The 20,319-nt window shown below is 45.9% G+C and overlaps 1 protein-coding gene across 1 annotated transcript; it reads left to right on the top strand.

Moving 5' to 3' along the window:
• The first annotated feature begins 10,006 nt into the window (after positions 1-10,006).
• LOC140215282 (defensin-like) lies at positions 10,007-19,987 on the top strand. The gene is made up of 4 exons (XM_072285919.1): positions 10,007-11,019; positions 14,769-14,837; positions 17,298-17,357; positions 19,693-19,987. The coding sequence occupies exons 2-4, from the start codon at positions 14,795-14,797 to the stop codon at positions 19,815-19,817; spliced, it is 228 nt and encodes a 75-aa protein (XP_072142020.1). The 5' UTR covers positions 10,007-11,019; positions 14,769-14,794; the 3' UTR covers positions 19,818-19,987.
• The last annotated feature ends 332 nt before the right edge of the window (positions 19,988-20,319 follow it).

The following is a 20,319-nucleotide window of genomic DNA, read 5'->3' as shown; positions in this document are numbered from 1 at the left end:
ACACAAAGGACAAGAAGAGAGGTTCACACCACAACGACTGTCGTTAATCCAGTCGATAGTCCAACGATGGTCCAGTCGTTGTGGTGTGAACCTCTCTTCTTGTCTTTTGTGTCTTGTGACTGGTTTTTTCCTTCAAGTATGTACCAATTGACCCGGATTTCTACCCTTCTGTAAAATATACACGGAGAACAATTGCCGAGCTTCAACTGAGCTTTACTGCGGAAAAAATACATGGGCAGCAGTTTCTGTGCAGAAACCCTGAAAAAAAAAAAAGGATTTTCTTTGTACCATCTTTACACGCGCCGATCAAGCCAGCAACCAACTAGCCCGACCAAATTTCTTAATTTTTATCCTTTCTAGTACATTGGGCCCTGTCCTTCTTCTCCAGTTGTGTGTTAACCGTTTGGATTCCTTTCTTAGTCTCATAGTGGCTACCACTTGTCGATTTTGCGATTGCGCTGATAATGCGCACCGTGGCTCGGGCTTTTTTTTTTCAGCGTTTCTGGACAGCAACTGCGGCTCGTGTATTTTTTTTTTTTTTGTGCAGTAAAGCTCAGTTGAAGTTCGACGATAGTCCTCCGTGCATTCTTTCTTTGTCCCTTCCTTACACGCGCCGATTTAACCATGTTTCATCAATACAGATATAGTAATGCGTCATGAAGAATAAATCTTCATTTTTTGATTGAGCGCACACGGACGGACCGAGAAAAAAAGAATGGGGGCGGGGTAAAAAATATGAGGTTTTACGTGCCAAAACCACTTTCTTATTATGAGGCACGCCGTAGTGGAGGACTCCGGAAATTTCGACCACCTGGGGTTCTTTAACGTGCACCTAAATCTAAGTACACGGGTGTTTTCGCATTTCGCCCCCATCGAAATGCGGCCGCCGTGGCCGGGATTCGATCCCGCGACCTCGTGCTCAGCAGCCTAACACCATAGCCACTGAGCAACCACGGCGGGTAAAGGGGGGGGGGGGGGGGCGGGGTAGGGATGACGAGAGAGAAAAAACACAAAGTATAGGCTACAGGAAGGAAAGGCCCTGCCATGAAGTTTACTGGTCTCAGGCCATGCATGATTAACGTCCGCACGCGATGCTTCCACATGCTGAAAACGGTGCAACTAATTACAACTGCATAACGCACTCATTCTTGCGATAATGTTAGTCTAAATCAAATTAGTTTTTTAAATTCGCGACAAAAAAGAAAACGATGCCAAGAATAACTCCTGTTCGTTCTTGCACACGCGACGTATACCATTCATACAGTGTGCTGGCCAATTTTCATTCGTCTCTCACCTCAACATGTAGGAAACGAACCGCAGAAGCATGGCTGGTTCTTGACTTTCATTTTTTTTGCGCTTGGTTTGATACGCGGCATAACGTCATAACAGAGCTAAATATAAGCATGCAGGCCCGTTTAGTTCTTGACTTGAGTACAAAAATAGCGCAATAGACTGGACGCAAGACGGAGAAGGCGCCGTTTGTCCCCTTACGGCCCGTCCATTGGACTCTTTTTGCGTTGATATACACGCCGCGAAAGTCGCTAACCTGGCAGGTACAATGCGCATTAGATGTCGGGCAAAGAGTTACCGACCGACACCGGAAAACCTTCCCGATTTTTCTCGAGTGTTCCCCATTTCTTTTCTTGTTTTCTTTCCCTGCTTTTCTTTCTTTTTGTAGGGGAGATGTAATGGGCTTATTGTTTTAAATTTACGGCTTGAAACAGGGCACTAAGATTTTCCTGCAGCCGATAGAAAAGAAAGCCCCAGTTCGCGGCTCCTTGCATCTTTCTTCCGCGTGTACGCGATAACTGGTGCCACTGACGTATGTCAGAGATCGCGTTCCAAGCAAATCTAACCTCGCCCTCCAGCACCCACATATTCGTCTTCTGAAAGGTCGTACCCTCTTGAGACACATGGGGCTAGCTCACTATGCACAGGGAGATTGCCAAAAAAGATGTGGGCAACCAGACGCTCTTTGCGATCCGGGCCAGTTTCCAAAACATGAGCAGTCGCGGCCTCAGTAGAAATGCGATAGCGCTTCTTTCTACGTATACGTGGAGAGCCCCTCGCGTGGAACACGAAGCCGTGGGTGAAACGGGGTGCGAAAATAATTGCAGTCTTCGAGCGCGGTTTAACCGCCAGTACCTGCCAGATTTAAAAAAAAAAAATTAAATTGTGGGGTTTTACGTGCCAGAACCACTTTCTGATTATGAGGCACACCGTAGTGGAGGACTCCGGTAATTTCGACCACCTAGGGTTCTTTAACGTGCACTTAAATCTAAGTACACGGGTGTTTTCGCCCCCATCGAAATGCGGCCGCCGTGGCTGAGATTCGATCCCGCGACCTCGTGCTCAGCAGCCCAACACCATAGCCACTGAGCAACCACGGCGGGTTAACCTGCCAAATTATCTCTCAAGGACGTCATAAAGAGTGTACTGTTCTCAGGTGTTTCTGTTACAAGATAGTAATAGTAAGGAAGGTAAATTCGCGATTTAGCTTTCTGTTGCTCAATAAGTGCTGCATAAACATTTCTTTTCCAAGCCTGAAAGAAGCCCGCGAAAAATGTCGCGCGGATAGTTCCGCAAGAGTTATTACAGTTTCGCGGGCTTTCATTCAGGCTTGGAAAAAACTTTTATGCCGCACGTGTTGAGCAATAGAAAGCTCCATCGGGAATTTTTCAGAATTGTCGCCAATTTTCTCATTGGCCCTTTTGCTCTGAATATAATATTTAATGAACGTTATTAATTATTGATACCTATTGTGTAATTAGGCAATATACGAAAAGTTGTCGGACTTCATTCAACAACGGCCAACGTTAATTTGGTTCTGTCCAGCTACGTGGCACTTGCAAATTTTTACATTGTCGTTTAAGTTACGTGGGACACGTGGTATACCCCTGCACGCTGACCGACATCGGAGTGCGAGTGAATGAACCCCCGGTTCAGTGTAATTAAAGAATAATAAATTTCTGCATAAAGCCAGGACATATATCACCGGCTCATAGGTATCTCTGAAGCACACCGACCTGGAATAGCATATATCCTATGGTTTATGTGATTTACTTTATTTTTTCCGATTTAGATATTAGGCAAGTGCCAACGAGTGTGCCCGTTCTTGGCCAATCCTGCAGAACGGGTTTGTGTCACTGTGGTACAAGAGACACAGAATCCTTAACAATAGCAGGATATGTGCCGTACTTCCCTTTGCATACACCTGCCTTCACTGATCGCCTTCGTCCTCGTGACATCGCTGCGTACACGACTCGCACTATGCATCCGCTTGATTCAGTATTTTCATTTAGGCATAGCTTGTGAGCAGCGTAGTGCATAGACACAGGAATGGCTTCATACTAAAGTAGTCACCTTTAGGGTGGATAAACGTAAAGACTGCATGACGTTGCACGTCGCATACGATGAAAGTGAGCACATTTGCACGCATAATGTTTAGTTGTATAGGAAATAACGCCACTTGACTGCAGCGTCGCTCCGCATGCATATAATCTGCGCGGGACATCTGCATTATTTATATATATATATATATATATATATATATATACTCTATTTTTAACTCGCATATTGTTTGCAGCCTATGGAGTAAAACGTTTTGTAGCGCAGGTGCTGGTCATTAGTTTTCGCTTCTACAGCGATACTTTTTTCGATCAATATGTGTCCTTGGAACACATCACTGGTATAGCAAGCATTAATTTGCTCTGACCCAATTATCATGGCTGCAATTGCTCTGGCTGCCGATACGTTTATTATTACGCCTCATCACTTGGAGAGGACGGAGTGAGCGTCCTCGTCTATAGTTGTGATCTCGCTCGCTTGGTGCTCTCCCAGCGGTGAGGCACGAACAGCCACGCCGTTCATGGGCGTCTGCTAAGGGCGTGACATTTGCGCACTTCGGATGTTCAACTTCGGCTTTCCTTACGAAAGTGGCCGGCATTCGTTGGGCTGCAGCAATTAGTACCTCCAGGTTTTTTGTATATCCGGAACCGGTTATAAACTCATCGGGTGACCGCCTTCTGGTCTTGGTCTTGCGTTAGGCCCATTCGTTTGACTGTTTTGGTTTCAAGGCTAGCTAAAAAGTCCGATTTTCACAATTACTTATCCTGTCACTACAACGAGTAATATTAAAATGTATGTCTCTGTGGTAACGGCAATCCCAGGAAATCGTTAAATCAGCGGATTTTTCATGTTTTTTAAGTACTTTCTAAAGCATTTTTCTGAAACACGCCGTATTAAACAGGGGCACGTTTAAACGCAGATATGCGTCTTACACAAATCATTATAATCACGCTCACTGCGATCTACACAAGCCAATTGGACCTGAAATATTTGCAGATTGGCAGTATGTGATGGTTCAAGCGGTTTGAAACGTTATGGGCATAATGCGCAGATGGATCGCGTTCGCGTTGTTATCAGTTCGCTATCTCGAATTTTCGTTTAGTTATGTACACATAGTTAAATATTAAACTTAAATGATCCCTATACCACCCAGAGGTCGAAACTTAGTTGTGGTGTAGTTCTGCATGAGTTTGCAACGAGCACGTAGCCGCAAAACTTTTTCGAAATGGTGCCGTAATCGCGGAGTTACACGCGTTTGATGATCGAAACGCGGCCCTCGCTCGCTTCGCTCTTTCGCTTCTCTACGTTCGTCTGCTTGTCTCCTCCTCGCCCAGTGCTCCTCCAAATGTCACGTGACATACCTCATCGACAACGCGCTTTTTCAAAACACTGTCTATTTCCGCTTACCGCGACTTCGCGCTTCTCGGGTATACCCGCTGTTACTGCCGTGCCGGCCTGTGCTCCCCCTGCGAAGCGTGCCGCTATGGACCCTGTGTTGCGCGCACGTGTAGAAAGGCTCGCCCATATAATGGATCCGTACAGTGACACGCCGTGCCAAAGCACCTCCGCCAGAGAGGAATAGCCGCCGTCGCCGCCTTCCCCAGATCGTGGCGACGATATGGGTTGGCAGGTTCTGCTGTTTTCGGCAGCTGGCTATTAGCCCGTTCCGCGCTAATGGCATCGTCAATGCGAGTGCGCGTGCGGCACCGACGTGGCGCCCACAAACACGTAAATCACCGTCGCGCTTTGATTCTGCCGGAACGCCAATGCACTCAAGCCAGGCATTGCGCAGTGCGTAATGATGAGGCAGGCCGGTGTCGCTTCGTTTTTCTAGTCGGCGCTTTTGCAACCAAGCACTGCACAGGGATGCCTTCTAGCCATCGCAAAATGCTGTCGGGCTCTGTTCGTGCAGCTAATCAGACCGCTAAGCACGACTGTGTTCAAACGCGAGCGATTTGGCAGTTGCGTTGCGGGCCGTAGTTACCGATTCGCAAGTGCAAGCGCGCAAGTGAGCGACACCACGAGGAGAGGAGACAGGAGACACTGAGCACTTTTTGTGGTCCTGCCAGCAATTCCAAGATGAAAGAGACACTCTCCTGAAAAATCTGCAAAACAAGGACCTTCCGTATGCGCGCCTGCAACACCTTATATTTCCCGAGGGATCAGTTATAGCCCGCAAAGAAGCTTCACGTCTCCTCATCGAATTCTTAAGAGAGACTGGTTTGATGGACATATGGTGAAACCATTCAGCGGTATTGTGCGAGACGCTCGGGCGGAGCAATTGCCGGCCTTGATCGCCAGGCTAAACCCGCCTGTTGCTACAATTCACCACCACCACCACCACCACCACCACCACCACCACCACCACCACAAGAGCAAGGAGCGCGCATGCCTGCTAGGAGACTAATTGGAAGTCGTGGGTTCTTGATCAACTAGTCGATAGCGTCTGCTCCTGGTGACACCATCAGATGCACCCTGGTGACGTCACAACCAGCGCTGGGGATACCGGAAAGGACCGGAGGGGGGCACGGGATTGTTTTTTTTTTTTTATTTTGTGGCACGCCCGGGGCACGTAGCGCTGAAGCGTTTGGCATAGTTGATCGTGACGGCATTCGGAACTAGATGTGCGTGTTTACGTGAAATGTTTAAAAAATATCGGAGGTGGTTTAGGTGCCCTTTAAGTACGCTTAACCAACGGCTGACTTGTCGGAGACACGCAATCGAGTCGTGGGTGAGGACTCTTGATGTGGTGTCTCACTTCTTCGCTTCTTCTGCCACGATAACAAAGGGATGACATGGATTACGTTGTTGCCGTACATAGTTTCGATTGCGACCTTATAGCAACCGCTAAAACTTTGTTAAAAAAAGAAAAAAAGTCACCGACGATTACGATTCTCCCTAATGCGAAATTTGAGCGCAGCGGTATACGTCTTTGCATTTCACGATATATTGAGGCATCGCACCGACCACCACACCGACTGGCAGAGCAGCGACGTGCAGCACTGTATGGAAACCTGCCACTCAGTTGCCGCTTCCCGGCAACTGCTGCTTATGTAACCGTAATCTTTACCGGGAAACGCTTGCGGCGAACGCTATGCGCGAAGGCGAACTTTCTGGTTCTTTTTTATCTTCCCCCCACACGGTCGGTGCTGCCGCTGTCACAGATGCACGTACGTGAGCGCCATCTTGTGCTGCTTCAAGGTGTCTTCCTCCACTGTCCTCCTCGTGCTTCCACTGCACTCTCCCTCTCCGCTTTCCTCCTCGCGCCGTCTTTCATCCGCCGCTGCGCTCCTCGTTCGCTGTGCTCATTCACTCGGTTACGTCAAGGGTGGAAGAGGCGCACAGGTGCTCAAGGCAGGGACGGGCGCCTAAGAGCTTCGCCTTAATAAAGAGAACGGCCTACACCACAGTTCTTGTTGTCACTGTGGTTACCGGTGACACAGCCTCTATAGGCCTTTTTTTCATGGACGCCGCCATATAGCGTAGGCAGTAGCGCCATCTATGGGCAGTCGGCATGCTGGCTTGGGCCAGCGTTCCATGTTGTATGCCATGTGTACATTTGGCGGCAGATTGTGGCAGTTGTTCTTGCGCTCGCACAGTCTATTTAGTATGACGGGGTGTTTTCGACCTAAAAAACGGTTCTTTGAAAGGTACTGAAGCGATATAAGTCAGCATGATCCCAATTTCTGTGGCGTTGAGGCTGACGGAGCACCCAGTGCGATGTGCGCACGCGTGTTTGAGCTTACTATCAGCCTCGGAGATCAGTTGTGCACATCCGGAAATTCGTTTCACCAATATGTGACATTATGCCGCATTCTCATTATAGTTTTAAGCTGCTGTTTAGCAGCAAGGAGTAATTACGAATCATAGTACGATCCTTACAGCCTGGGCACTGTTCTGCTACGGAATAAATTGTACGGTTTACTTTGAGAAGCTTTCAAATTACTGTCTGTAGATACACTGCACGACTACCTCTTTTGTTGGACGAGGTATACATAAAACGAATAAAATAATTTTGTTTAGTCATAATAGCATGCGGGGTCTTATGGTGGCGCTCACTTTTTTATTTATATTCCTATTCTTTGTTTTTTCGCGAAAAAAGAAAACGAAAGCAGTTTTTTTTTTTTTGGGGGGGGGGGAGGGGGGTGCGTGGTCTTGTTAGTACCGTCGGGCTGAGTACAACGCACTCATCCGCTTTGCGGAAATTATGTTCTCATAAATAGCCACCGGATTCTTTTTATGTTATCTCCTTTAGATATTACTGCTTTACAGGGCAAAAAAAGGCAATACCGAAGCACAAAACTTGTATGTATCATGCTGATTTACCAACTGCAGTGATCGCTGCGTTGACGAACGCCATCGGCCTCATACAAGAGACTAACGGTGACGTAGTATAGTGATTTCGAGCCTACTAGGCTTCAAATGCGCCAGAGCGAAGCATGTGGCTGCCGCAAATGTTTTATAACTATTGGCGGTCAGGTGTTTCGGGGTTGCATTAGGTTGGTCTTACATGAGCGCTCTTATTCTTTAGTTCCCACGCCAAGCGATCAGATGGTGAGATGATTTCCCGATTCACGCTGGCAATTCGCAGACGCTGGCTTTCTTCTTCAAGGGAAAAACTGATACAGCCAAAATAGCTTACAACACACAAACACACCGCGGCTGATGATGCACGTCGCATGTTTGTGCAACCAATAGATATTACCGCATATACTGTAGTTAACCGCTGCAACAAAAGGCTGCACAGTGGTTTTTCAATGAATTTGTATGAACTGACATCACGTAAATCTCACGCAGAACGAGCTAAACATCTCCAAATCATTTGGCTACACGCGACGACAGCACATTCAAGCAGCGCCGTGCCGGCTCGCACAAACCAGAAAGGAGGAAAGACTTGGCGCGCGCAATTTCCTCCTTGCCCGAAGAAAAGGTCTACAAAAGTTCACATTCTTGATGGTCTTTTTGGTGTTTCGCAAGTTTTGCTTAAACCGGTCAGTCTAGTCTTAAAAATCGTTTCGTTTTGTGTCCCTTGATTACTCTAATATGCGCCCTATTGAAGGTAGTGGCACGCCGAGTGTATGATAATGATGACCGATATTACAGTTCATATAGAACAACTGCAGGGTTAGTAATTAATGCTATGCCCTCCAGACGTGCGACTACCACAACCTCTATCTAGCTTCATTTATTACATCATCGGCCATTGGGACATAACTTGGCGGAAGCGCCCCGTCTCCCACAGAATAAATAAATAAATAAATAAATAAATAAATAAATAAATAAATAAATAGAAGTAACGTCAAGATTCTCACCCACATGACCATAATTGCATTGTGGACTCCCAAATTTTGTACACAAAATTATGCATATGCAGCGCACGTGTAATCTATGGGATCGTAGCAAAGCCTCAGTGAAGCGCTTTATGAAATACTATAAAATTGAACGTGATGTTCTCAAGGCCTTTTATTTTCGCCCAAGATCAGATGTAATCTCATGGCATATGCTGGCAATGTTTACATTTATGCAACGCCAGATGTCAGAATTTTAATGTCGTACAATGTTTACTTTTCCGAGCTATACGTTGTACACAGTATGCCAAAATTCAAACAGCAGTTCTTGTGGATAAATAATGCCGGATGTCGATGTAGCCATGTCACGAGGACGAAGGGCATGTTTGATCTTCGTCGAGGAATGAACGCAGAATCTCAGAGGGAAGTGCGGTACATGTACGAATATATTTGAGACTTCTGTACTCCTTGTGCCACGGTGGTGTCTACACCCACTGATCGAGAATCGGCACATATCCAGCGGCACATACCACTGGCCAAAGAATGGGACAAGTCAAATATAAGAAATATAAAAAAAATCAAGAAAGTGAGAAAAATTCTGCGCTGGTCCAGTAAGAGATCTGGGTCCTTTCGATATGCCTATGATACATTATACGTAGATATCTTCAGTCATGATATCTTGTTTTATTACGCCATTATAGGGGTGCACTCACTTTGGTTACTTTGTCGGTCAACATGCAGTGATAATAAAGCGTACGGAAATACATATATCTTAAAATATATCCGGTGAGATACTGACCAACCGGTGAAAATGAAAACGTTTTGGGCTACATAAAAAAAACTAAATAGAAAAATTGCGTAACCGACTTACGGTATTCTTCGTTTTTACCGGCTGGAGCGTTCTGGCGCTTTTCGCTGAGAACCTAATTTCTGAGAACGGGGAAGTGCGATGCATGTCAATTGAGATTCCATCCCTTTAGTCCCACGCCCCAACTTGTACACATTCCGCGCATGCATATTACCCGAGCGAAGGCTTGCTCATCCTCAACGACCTGCTTCCATACATACAGTTTCCTACAATACTTAGAGGGAGCTCTGGCGCTGCAATCGTTCAAGCGCCATGGGAGTCATGGGAAGTACATGGATTTGTCTGCTCTTCGTGCTTGTGGATTCAGACATTCTTGTGGCTTAGCTTATTGGGCTTCAAATGGGCATCGTTGTCGTAAATTTCAGAGCATTATATAGTTTTTTCCAAGTGCAGAAGATGCTGCGAACACGCACAATCGCTACAATGTGCAGCTATTCAGCTTGTCGAGGTGACCATATCAAAACGCGCCAAGCGTCTCAAGGCACTGGCTTGCCCGCAATAAATTCATATAGGGCATTCTATGTCACCTGTCCAGGCATACGTTAGTGGCGTAATGGTTTCAATGTCGGGCTTCTGTGCTAGAGGTCCTGTACTCGAATACTGCCATCGAACAATTTTCATGACGTTTACATAATTATTTATTACTCAGCACATTGTTCAAAATCACGAGTTTACGAAGTCACGAAGCCGTTCAAAGCCAGAAGGACGAAGTTTGGCAAATCCCTGTACTTCCCATAATTCCCATGATGGCTGAACCACCCCCATTGCAGCTCCCGTAGGCACTAGTGCCAGAGTTCGTTTTAGTAATTATTGTATGAAACTCTATGCTTCCATGTGCCACGTGATGACGTCGCTGGTGACGGCATACAGACCACTGCAACCTGACTTGTTACAAGGACACGTTTAGGGCTTAGTCATAGCAGAAACTTTAATAGAAATTCCGAAGAAAAATACTTGACGCCTGGCCGTAATGCTGGTAAGCTTCGTGCTGCATGCATTCAGGGCTGTATTTTTGACGGTTTCTTTTTTTTTGTCTGGCAAAGCTTGACATCCTCGCCCGGGCTGTATTTTTTAGGGTTTTTTTTTTCTGCCAAAGCTTGACATCCTCGCCCGATAAGCACTCTGGAACGATGACTGTCTGAGCGCCCTTCACTCTGTCATGCCCGACAGACAGAAAAGGCGAAACATCCAGACAGCCACTTCTAACTTTTCTTTCTTTTTCTTTTTTCCTGTCATCGCTGTATTCTCCGAGGGTTGACCAACATACGCATTGCAGATTACGGTATCTGTCACTCAACGAGCAGTGAACAAACACGGTGCTTCTTAGGCGTGTCTCTTGCACTTACTGTACGAAATATTCTCCTGCATTACAGCGGCGTCCAGAAGGGAAACCCATCTGCTGAGACGTATCCTATTTCGCTTCCTTGCTGCTCCGAGATGCGACCGTTCGTATATATAAAGGCCCGCGAACACTAACATTCAACCGACCTATATTCGAGGTGTTGGCTCAAGACAGTAAGTAGCGTTTTCGACTTTTGGTCAATTTCTACTTTCGTAAGTTTTTGTCATTCATAATCTTTAATGCAAACTGCATGATGAAGGACAGAAGGAGAAGACACGAACCACTGTTTGAATATCTGTTTACAAAAAGTGTATTTACAATATGTGAAGAAAATAACGATAATGAACGTAGATGCATGACTTCTTGCACAGATAATACGTATGCACAAAATAGTAAACAGGCACTGTAGAGGTACGAGCAGCAATTACATTAAAGCACAGAGCAACCGACAGTGAAAAGAATACTGGAAGAAGGTTGGGGAGCGGCGTTTATGCCCACTCTGGGTGAAAGGGCAGATGAACTCGTCCTTTCTGGACCCAAAACATAGGTGCACGGTCAGTGACGAAGAAACTCGCGTAGTGCCTGTAAGAAGAGCTCATCCGAAAGGAAGGCGAGCATCTCTCGCCTCAGCCGCCCCTATGTTGGCCATATTGCACGATGGCGACAGTCACCTGCCACAGCTTCGCAACGATTGAGCCACAGGCTAAACGGGTCCGCCACTATCAGAAGAGCCGAGAAATGGCCACGCGGGAAGCGTACGCGCGAATCGCAGTCCCGTATACACCCTGGCTACGGAACCCCGTATGGACGGCACGCCATAATGCGCGCGCGACAACACACTCAATTGTTGCGCCCCTTTTTGTTTCAACTATTGGGCTGTTGGGACATGTAGAGACGCGCACGATACCCCAGCCCTCTCGAGTCTGTCGCGAATAAAGAGTAAACCCAGTCTAGGTATCAAACAAAATATTTTGGCTGTTCAAGGTTGCGAGGTTGTTCAAGTGTGCGCTCTGCAAAGTCTTAAAGTGTTTGACATAAAAATTGTAACAGCGCAAACACATGCAACCACAAAGTACCAAGGACGAGACACAAGCGCGACACTTTGTGGTTGCATGTGTTTGCGCTGTTACAATTTTTATGTCAAGTATGCACCAACTCGCCCACGAAGAAGTTTTAATGAAGTTCCTAAAGTGTTGCATGGATGAAGAAAGTTAAATTTGTATGGAGCCTTCAAATTCCTTTTTTTTTTTCACGTACTGCTATACTGGAAGCTTGCGGCCTGCATCTGCGAGGGCCAGCTCTTATACCAGCGTCGCACTGGCCATGGTCCGGTTACATGATTCACGGAGTCAATGCCGGCGGTTTGTGTAGAGCGTTTTAAAATAGAGGCCCCATTAGTTTGGGGCCCCAATAGTTTGGGGCCCGAATAGTTCGAGGCCCCAAAGAGCTTTGCGGGTGTTAGCGTTGGGGCACGCAGGAGTGAAGAGTGTTAGAATAGGGCTTTTCGTTCGCGGATAGCGTCTTGCGCTGACAGCGCCACTACGGCGTCAAAGAAAAGCTATTAGATATAATGAAATGAAATATACCATTTTATAATCAGAATTGTAATTTCGATTTTCGTGTTTTCGCGTTTAATTACGATTTAGAGGCTATTCTGTGAGCATGCAGCAAACAATTAGTTGACCTTCAACTTTACTTGCCTTCACCAGTCAAGCCAAGCCGCGTTAAGCCTACGAACCATAAAATCCACAATTGAATTCGGAATCAGCGACATCTAATGAATCAATCTTCATAACACACGCTAGTTGAGAGAAAGCGATAACCGCAGTCACTTCCCCTAGCTTGCGAACTTCACGCGTTACCGCGAATCGAACGCTGTTTGGTGCTAGGTTAGAGCCGTCGCTCCGATGGGTGCCGCCATGTTGATTTGCGCAAATCTTTTGGCACAACTTTTGGGGCTCCCGCTAAATCAGTGAAATAGCGTGCCCGACGCCAAACCCAAACGCAGTTCACGTCTCGCACATGCTAAGTGGCTTCGACGCTGCTTCTTTGGGGTCGCAAGCGTTTGGGGCCCCTATTCTAAAACTCTCTTGTGTCAGGATAGATTCCGCGGTTTTGTGAGTGCTGCGCAAAGTGCCAATGCAGTGTATACTGCGGTGCTCTGCGATGTATATTGCGTTTTCCGCAATATATGGCGTGATCACATTAAGTTTTATGTAACTTTTAAAATCTCCTATTGCGCATAACACAATTCAAGTCCTTGAGCTCGAGTATTCAGAGAGACGTACATTACTTGCTCGACAAATCGAAGCACATATACAAATAACTAATGCAAACTCTCTACTTACCTTCTTAATTAATTACTTTGCGGCACAAATCGCAATGTATGAGTTATAGCAAGTGAAATTGTAAGGCGGATACAACTGCAATGAATTTCCAGAATGACATTGGTGTTCCTTGACGTATACATCTAAGTGTGAACACCGGGTCTAATATGCCTGCGCTGCGCACATAATTGTAGTCGTCCATTCGCATGAACGCAGAGGAGGTGGTACAGGCAGTGGTCAAAAAGTAATGAAGTTACAGGTCGACCGTAGGCGACGCTTGCTCCAGAGTGGTAATTTCTTTTTCCTCTTCTTGCCAAATAATGTTAAACATACGCTCAGGATGAATGTCCTGTTCCCATAGTGCCTAATCTTTTCATGCAGCGCATGCATATTCCTTGGCATTGCTTCAAGTCGCGTGGCTCAGCTTCTCGGAGGTAGTGGCACCTCTTGAATAAATTAATGCAGCTATGTCAGATTAATCAGTTGTCACAGAGCCGTCGATGTGAGTGCGATGTCAGCGTTCGTAGCAGCATGACATATGTGTTGCAGCGTAAGATATTTTAATGCTGACATGAGGGTTCCTGTTTTGGTTTTCATGCTTTGCAGTCTTAGTGATAGACCAGACAGAGAAAGTTTAAGGAGGCAGAAAAGGTGCAGAAGAGCTCTGATAGTGAGGTGCTAGCAGGTTGATCATTTCTAAAAGATATGCCCCAACAAAGGATGTTCAGGGACTTCGGCAACGTATCGTACACGAACGCGTTCAACTCCTGCGTTTGTAGAATTGGTAGCAGCTTGGAGCTCTCAATTACATCTGAAAACCACCGGTGAACTCCTGGGTCATTTTTACGGATCCACGTACTGCCCTGTTATCCCTAAAGTCGCTGCGTGCCAATGACCACCATATCAACGACATCAGCGGCCTGTACACCAACGTGTGGGGAATGCCGCACACCGTTGTTATGCAGTGACTGCCATCTCATTACTGATTAGCTGGCAATGTACTGTGTATGCAGACTATTCTGCTCTGTAACTATCTCCGGACTTCACTCTCCTGGGCAGTCTATGGCCTTCCAAGGGGAACCAATTGTTCACGTAGCTTCCACGCGAACACTGCTATTCGAAATTTGACCGTTGGGATAGGTAGTGTCGAGGACGGGCTCCGAAGTACTCATTTGCTGTAGCCACCTATTGTTGATAATTAGAAAGTTAATTAGCGTAACTTCGCTAATTACGCACGTAATTGCGGGAATTGCTCCATATCTAGAGGCTGCCGATACGAACACTCGAATGGCAAACATAACGTTACCATAATTTCTATTTTTCGACGCTAAAAAAAAAAAGAAAACCTGTATATAGCGCTAAGCATTTCGCTGCTGCGTCGCATAACTTGGTGTAGACTGTCACGGTTTCAAGCTCGTCTAGACATGGTAGTCTTTATTTTTATACGTTGTTTAAAAAACTGGTGTAACCTCATTATTACATGCCCACGCATAGTACTCATCTGCCTCATAATAGCGTTTATTTATTTATTCGTTTATTTATTTATTCATTGATATAGTTAATTATTTATTTAATTTCTTAAACTATTTTTGCAGGTAGCCCTATTTCCCAACGAGGCGATATGAAGGTGCTTGCGATCGCTCTAATCTTCACGCTGGTGTCTGGTAAGGGCATGAATTTTAATCCACAGCTTCCATCGGAAATAAATTAATAAGAGACTTAAGGCATTTCAGTTTTATAACAAAAAACACAAAGCCTTTTCTTACGCCTCAGATTATAGCGCGTTACTTCTTCTTTAATAGCTTTCGTAGCTGTAATTTCTACCATAGGAGCCATGCGAGTCGGCGATAAATTCACTGAACTTGAAAGTACCGACTCCGGCATCGTCGTGCAGGCGTGGTCTTTACTCTAAACAAGCTTGTTGTGGGTTGCAATGTATATTTGTGATAAGTTCAGAGAGAAGTGGAAAATGTTTTGCGGGGACTGCAGGGGGTGAAGAGAAAGCGTAGGGTTTGACATAGAGTGCATCTCTGCAAGCATCGTCATGTATCCTACTATGAGAACGTATTAACTAGGAAAAAAAACATTTTTATCACGATAGATGAAGACGCCCAATAGCACTTATTGCTTCCACTCGCCAACAAGGTTGAGTGCATGACTGGGCTTTTTAACACTGTCATCCAGTCAATGCGATTCATACTGCAGGCAACGTCGATACAGCGAAAAAAAGAACACAAGAAAAACAAACAAACAAAAGAAAACAAATAAGATTGAAAACAGCAATGTGGCGTCTTCCTTTCATGTTGTCAAAATAAGTGTGCTGAATGCTCGGAAAGCATGAGCCGGCTAGCCCAGCTAAAAACATTCGTAATGTAAAAGAAATACCACAGCGGCAACGCTTGTCATGTCATTATTGTTTTATCTGTATTTCATTTTTCTTTTACGCGGTATCGACGCCGTCAGCATTCTGGGGCTTCTACCAAGCGCGGAATGCCACTACTTTCATCGTGATCGAGGAACCAGCGTCAAACGTTTGCTATTAGCCTTCAGCCATACACGCGCCTTAGGGAATGTTGGCGCTCTCTAGGTTATTTCACACTGGAACATTCGACGTCTCGAGCGGTATGGAATTGAATTCGGCGTTGACGAATTGCGCCGGCAAGGCTCTCGCCACGCTGATTGGTTCCAGACCGATTCCTGCCGCCGCAGCCGCCGAAATCTCTCGCTGCGGACCAATCAGAGCGCGAGCCAGCGACTGAGTCATCCCCCGCCGCCATCCGCAAATTGCGCCAACTATGTTAGTATTGTTAGTACAGGTGGCCTGCCGATGGCAAAGAGCACTTAAGAAAAAAAGCTTTGTGAATTCGGCCCCCGGACCATGTGGGCCATTTGGTCCCAGATTGTCAACTTTTCTCATTCGTGAAACCGCTTTCTCATTGTGCAGCGCTAGTGAAAGCCCACATGCCTGCCACTTAGGAAGCCATCGCCACGACAGCTAGCAAGGACATCTCCGCGGCGATTGCCGACAACGGACGGCACTTATGTTAAAGATGTTTTTTGAATACGGCATCAGGGGCCAAATTTAAAAAGCATTTGGCTCGTAGTACTGTCTGTTATTGGCCGGCCGCCTTCGCCAATAATATATTCAATATAACGAATGGCAGTCATTCGGTCTTATACGGACAGTGGTAGCGTTAGAACGCTTTTGTGAATACAGCTAGGCCCAGGTGCCGCATTCGCAAAGCTTTCCGTAAGTGCTACTTACTATTTGCTAGGTGGCGTCGCTACTGCAGTGTCCAATAGCACAATTGGCTGGTACCTACTCTTACGGACTGTTTTAGAGCAAGATATATTTTGTGAATACGGGGCAGAATTCAGAAATCTTTTCTTTTTGTAAGTTCGCTTAGCTGTTGGTTCGGTCACCTTCAGTAATAATATATCGAGTGTCAGGATTGACCGGAATTTTCTCTTCCCAGCAATTCTAGCGTAAGAGCTATTTTATGAATACGGATCATAGTCTCTTGTCCCGTATTCACAAATCTCTTCCGTAAGAGACGTTTCCCCAGTGCCCAGTTTTCGTCCGCCCCCCACTCATGACAGCGATCGAAGTGTTAAACGAGGCCATCGTCGCAGTGATGTCCAATAGCGAACGGCACTAACGTGAAGCGTTAGTGCCATGTGGTACCTACTAAATAGCGCATTTGTTAATACGCGCCCCCTTCTGCAAACTTGCTAAATACCACCAATGCCTCCTTGGATTATGCTACCAACATTTAAAGGTGCTAATGAAAACTTACTTATTATTGTACAGTCTCAAAACAATGGGCGAAGAAAGAGGTATCACGAAAGGTTTGTGAAATTGGTGCTAGTGGCCATATCTTGGGGTAGCGGCTCATTTTTATTCGTTATTCTTCTTGCTTGCCTGCATTGACTCGCGCGACTAGGTTGGACGAAGGATAAGGAATGATTGGAATCGGAGGAAAAAAAATAAACAAAACCATGGAAAATACGGCTCCTGCTTCATATTGTGCCTTATAGCCTATAACTCGATCCTGATATGGAAGCTGCTTATCGCTTTTATTTTGCCTAATAAAACATTACTTGACGCCATCCTTTTCTTGCAGCCATTCTCGCCACCGCTTCTCTCAATGAAAACAAAAGTGAAGTCGCCCACTTGAGAGTTCGTAAGTATAGTTTATGCACCAAGAAAGCAATTATAGAGACTCGCCATGGTAGCCGAGTGGCTATAGGGCATGGCACTGCTGAGATCGCTGTGGCTGGCTCAATACTGGGCGCGACGGCCGCATACCGATGTGGCAGAATGCAAAAATCTCATCATCATCATCATCATCATCATCAGCCTGGTTACGCCCACTGCAGGGCAAAGGCCTCTCCCATACTTCTCCAACAACCCCGGTCATGTACTAATTGTGGCCATGTCATCCCTGCAAACTTCCTAATCTCATCCGCCCACCTAACTTTCTGCCGCCCCCTGCTACGCTTCCCTTCCCTTGGAATCCAGTCCGTAACCCTTAAAGACCATCGGTTATTTTCCCTCCTCATTACATGTCCTGACCATGCCCATTTCTTTTTCTTGATTTCAACTAAGATGTCATTAACTCGCGTTTGTTCCCTCACCCAATCTGCTCATTTCTTATCCCTTAACGTTACACCCATCGTTCTTCTTTCCATAGCTCGTTGCGTCGTTCTCAATTTAAGGAGAACCCTTTTCGTAAGCCTCCAAGTTTCTGCCCCGTAGGTGAGTACTGGTAAGACACAGTTATTATACACTTTTCTCTTGAGGGATAATGGCAACCTGCTGTTCATGATCTGAGAATGCCGGCCAAACGCACCCCATCCCATTCTTATTCTTCTGATTATTTCCGTCTCATGATCCGGATCCGCCGTCACTACCTGCCCTAAGTAGATGTATTCCCTTACCACTTCCAGTGCCTCGCTACTTATCGTAAACTGCTGTTCTCTCCCGAGACTGTTAAACGTTACTTTAGTTTTCTGCAGATTAATTTTTAGACCCACTCTTCTGCTTTGCCTCTCCAGGTCAGTGAGCATGCATTGCAATTGGTCCCCTGAGTTACTAAGCACGGCAATATTATCAGCGAATCGCAAGTTACTAAGGTATTCTCCATTAACTTTTATCCCCAATTCTTCCCAATCCAGGTCTCTGAATACCTCCTGTAAACACGCTGTGCATAGCATTGGAGAGATCGTATCTCCCTTCCTGACGCCTTTCTTTATTGGGATTTTGTTGCTTTCTCTATGGAGGACTACGGTGGCTGTGGAGCCGCTATAGATATCTTTCAGTATTTTTACATACGGCTCGCCTACACCCTGATTCCGTAAGGCCTCCATGAATGCTGAGGTTTCGACAGAATCAAACGCAAAAAGCTATCGTTTGCTTAAATTGAGGGGCGCAGTAACGGACCCCAGGTGGTCAAGATTAATCCGGAGTCCCCCTCTACGCTGAGTATCATTGGTATATAAAACGTCAGAATTTAATTAAAGCCAATATGGGGACAAACCCAAGCGGTCATTCTCATTATTCTTCCCGACTGATTCTAACGAAATGATTGTCGCGACGCTTAGCAATTTGTAAAGCGAGTACCACTCGAGAAATTTGCTAGATACCTTTCGTCGGGAACTAAAATAGCAATGCAGACAGCCATGGCTATCTCTGGCAATGCCATCACATTAAATTTAGCTGACCGTACTAACTAATGAAAACGCCGATTCGTTTTCTTCGTGTATATTACAAGCGCGTCACGTACAGTAAGTGCTGACAGATTCCCAAGCCTACATGTCAATGACCTCCACCAGCACTTGGGAGACACTTCTATTTCCCCTTTTCTTGTTTTTGATAGCTATCTCATATCATTTTACTTCTTGCTTCTTGTCCAGTGTCTCTACCTCTCGCGCTCATACAACTTGAAATTTAATTTTCTGTGAAGCTTCTGTGTCGCGTTCGCGTGCTCACGCCACGAACAGCTGGAATAGTTGTGCCACCTCAACTGCAGTAAACGCGATATTTTTAAACATATATCACGTGCATCTTTACTTATGAAGAGCTGTCTCCAAGGCGACAAGATACAGTGAATGGCAATAGGCAGCTTCATGCAGCGAATGTCAAACATCCGATATTTAACCCCGTGACATTTCCGTCAGCGTTCTCTTTCATTGATCTAGAAGAAAGTCGCTAAAATTTCGACACTGCTTCGCGAAAGATTTGATGTTCGCAAATATGAGAAAGGAAACCAAAAATTCATCAGATATCAAAATTAACCTACATCAGCAAAAAAAAAAGTAAAAAATAAGCAGCCTAATGTGGCATTGAGCTGACGAGTACACTGAAACTTCTCTCAGTACGACGCGGTAAATGCGTGTTCAACGCAGTCAAACAAAAATTTAGCCCCAGTGCTCAAGTGCCTTGCAAAACTGCTACTCCTGCCTTTGCCTTTCGTGAAAATGAATTCCCTTGTGACCGTTTGTCTAACAACTATGCAGGACGATGGGGATTTGGCTGTCCGTTCAACCAGCGCGCATGCCACCGCCACTGCCGCAGCATTCGGCGCCGGGCAGGTTATTGCGGCGGCAGGTTCAAGGTGACCTGCATTTGCGTGCGTCGCTAACGAACTGCGCGAGGCCACACATGGGATGAGCCCGAGCGACTATAGGAGTGCCACTTCTTATAGACCAACGTATTTACCAGTGACAGGTGGAAAGTGGTCAACAGACTGAGTTTTCAGCTGAAACCCATCTGTGCGCCTTGTGAATACTGATAATAAACGAGAGAAAAAAATTAAAACTTGGGTTGTCTATCTCTAGGTGCCTATAGAGCGAAGAAAAAAAAAGCTTGTACAGGCATCCTTCGCCATGATGAATACTGAGAGCGCTTATGCTCTACCTTTTGGTGTCGTGTCATTCACCATCGTCTTGCTGCCTACCGGTGGTGTGTTGGCCTGTGTATTGGTGCTCTGTTAAACTCCCTTAATTAAAACCTATGGCACCTTCGGCTGGTCGTTATCGAATGGTCTAGAGTGCTTCGACACGTGATTCAGAAGTCGTCTGGTTGAAACAGGGACATCGAAACGTATTCGGCTGGTTTCATCCGAGTGATCGGATCCGGTCGAG

Source organism: Dermacentor andersoni, chromosome 1 (genome assembly GCF_023375885.2).
Source record: "Dermacentor andersoni chromosome 1, qqDerAnde1_hic_scaffold, whole genome shotgun sequence".
NCBI lineage: Eukaryota > Metazoa > Arthropoda > Arachnida > Ixodida > Ixodidae > Dermacentor > Dermacentor andersoni.
The sequence above is the reverse complement of the archived record's forward strand: the minus strand, read 5'-3'. Positions and strand labels throughout refer to the sequence as shown.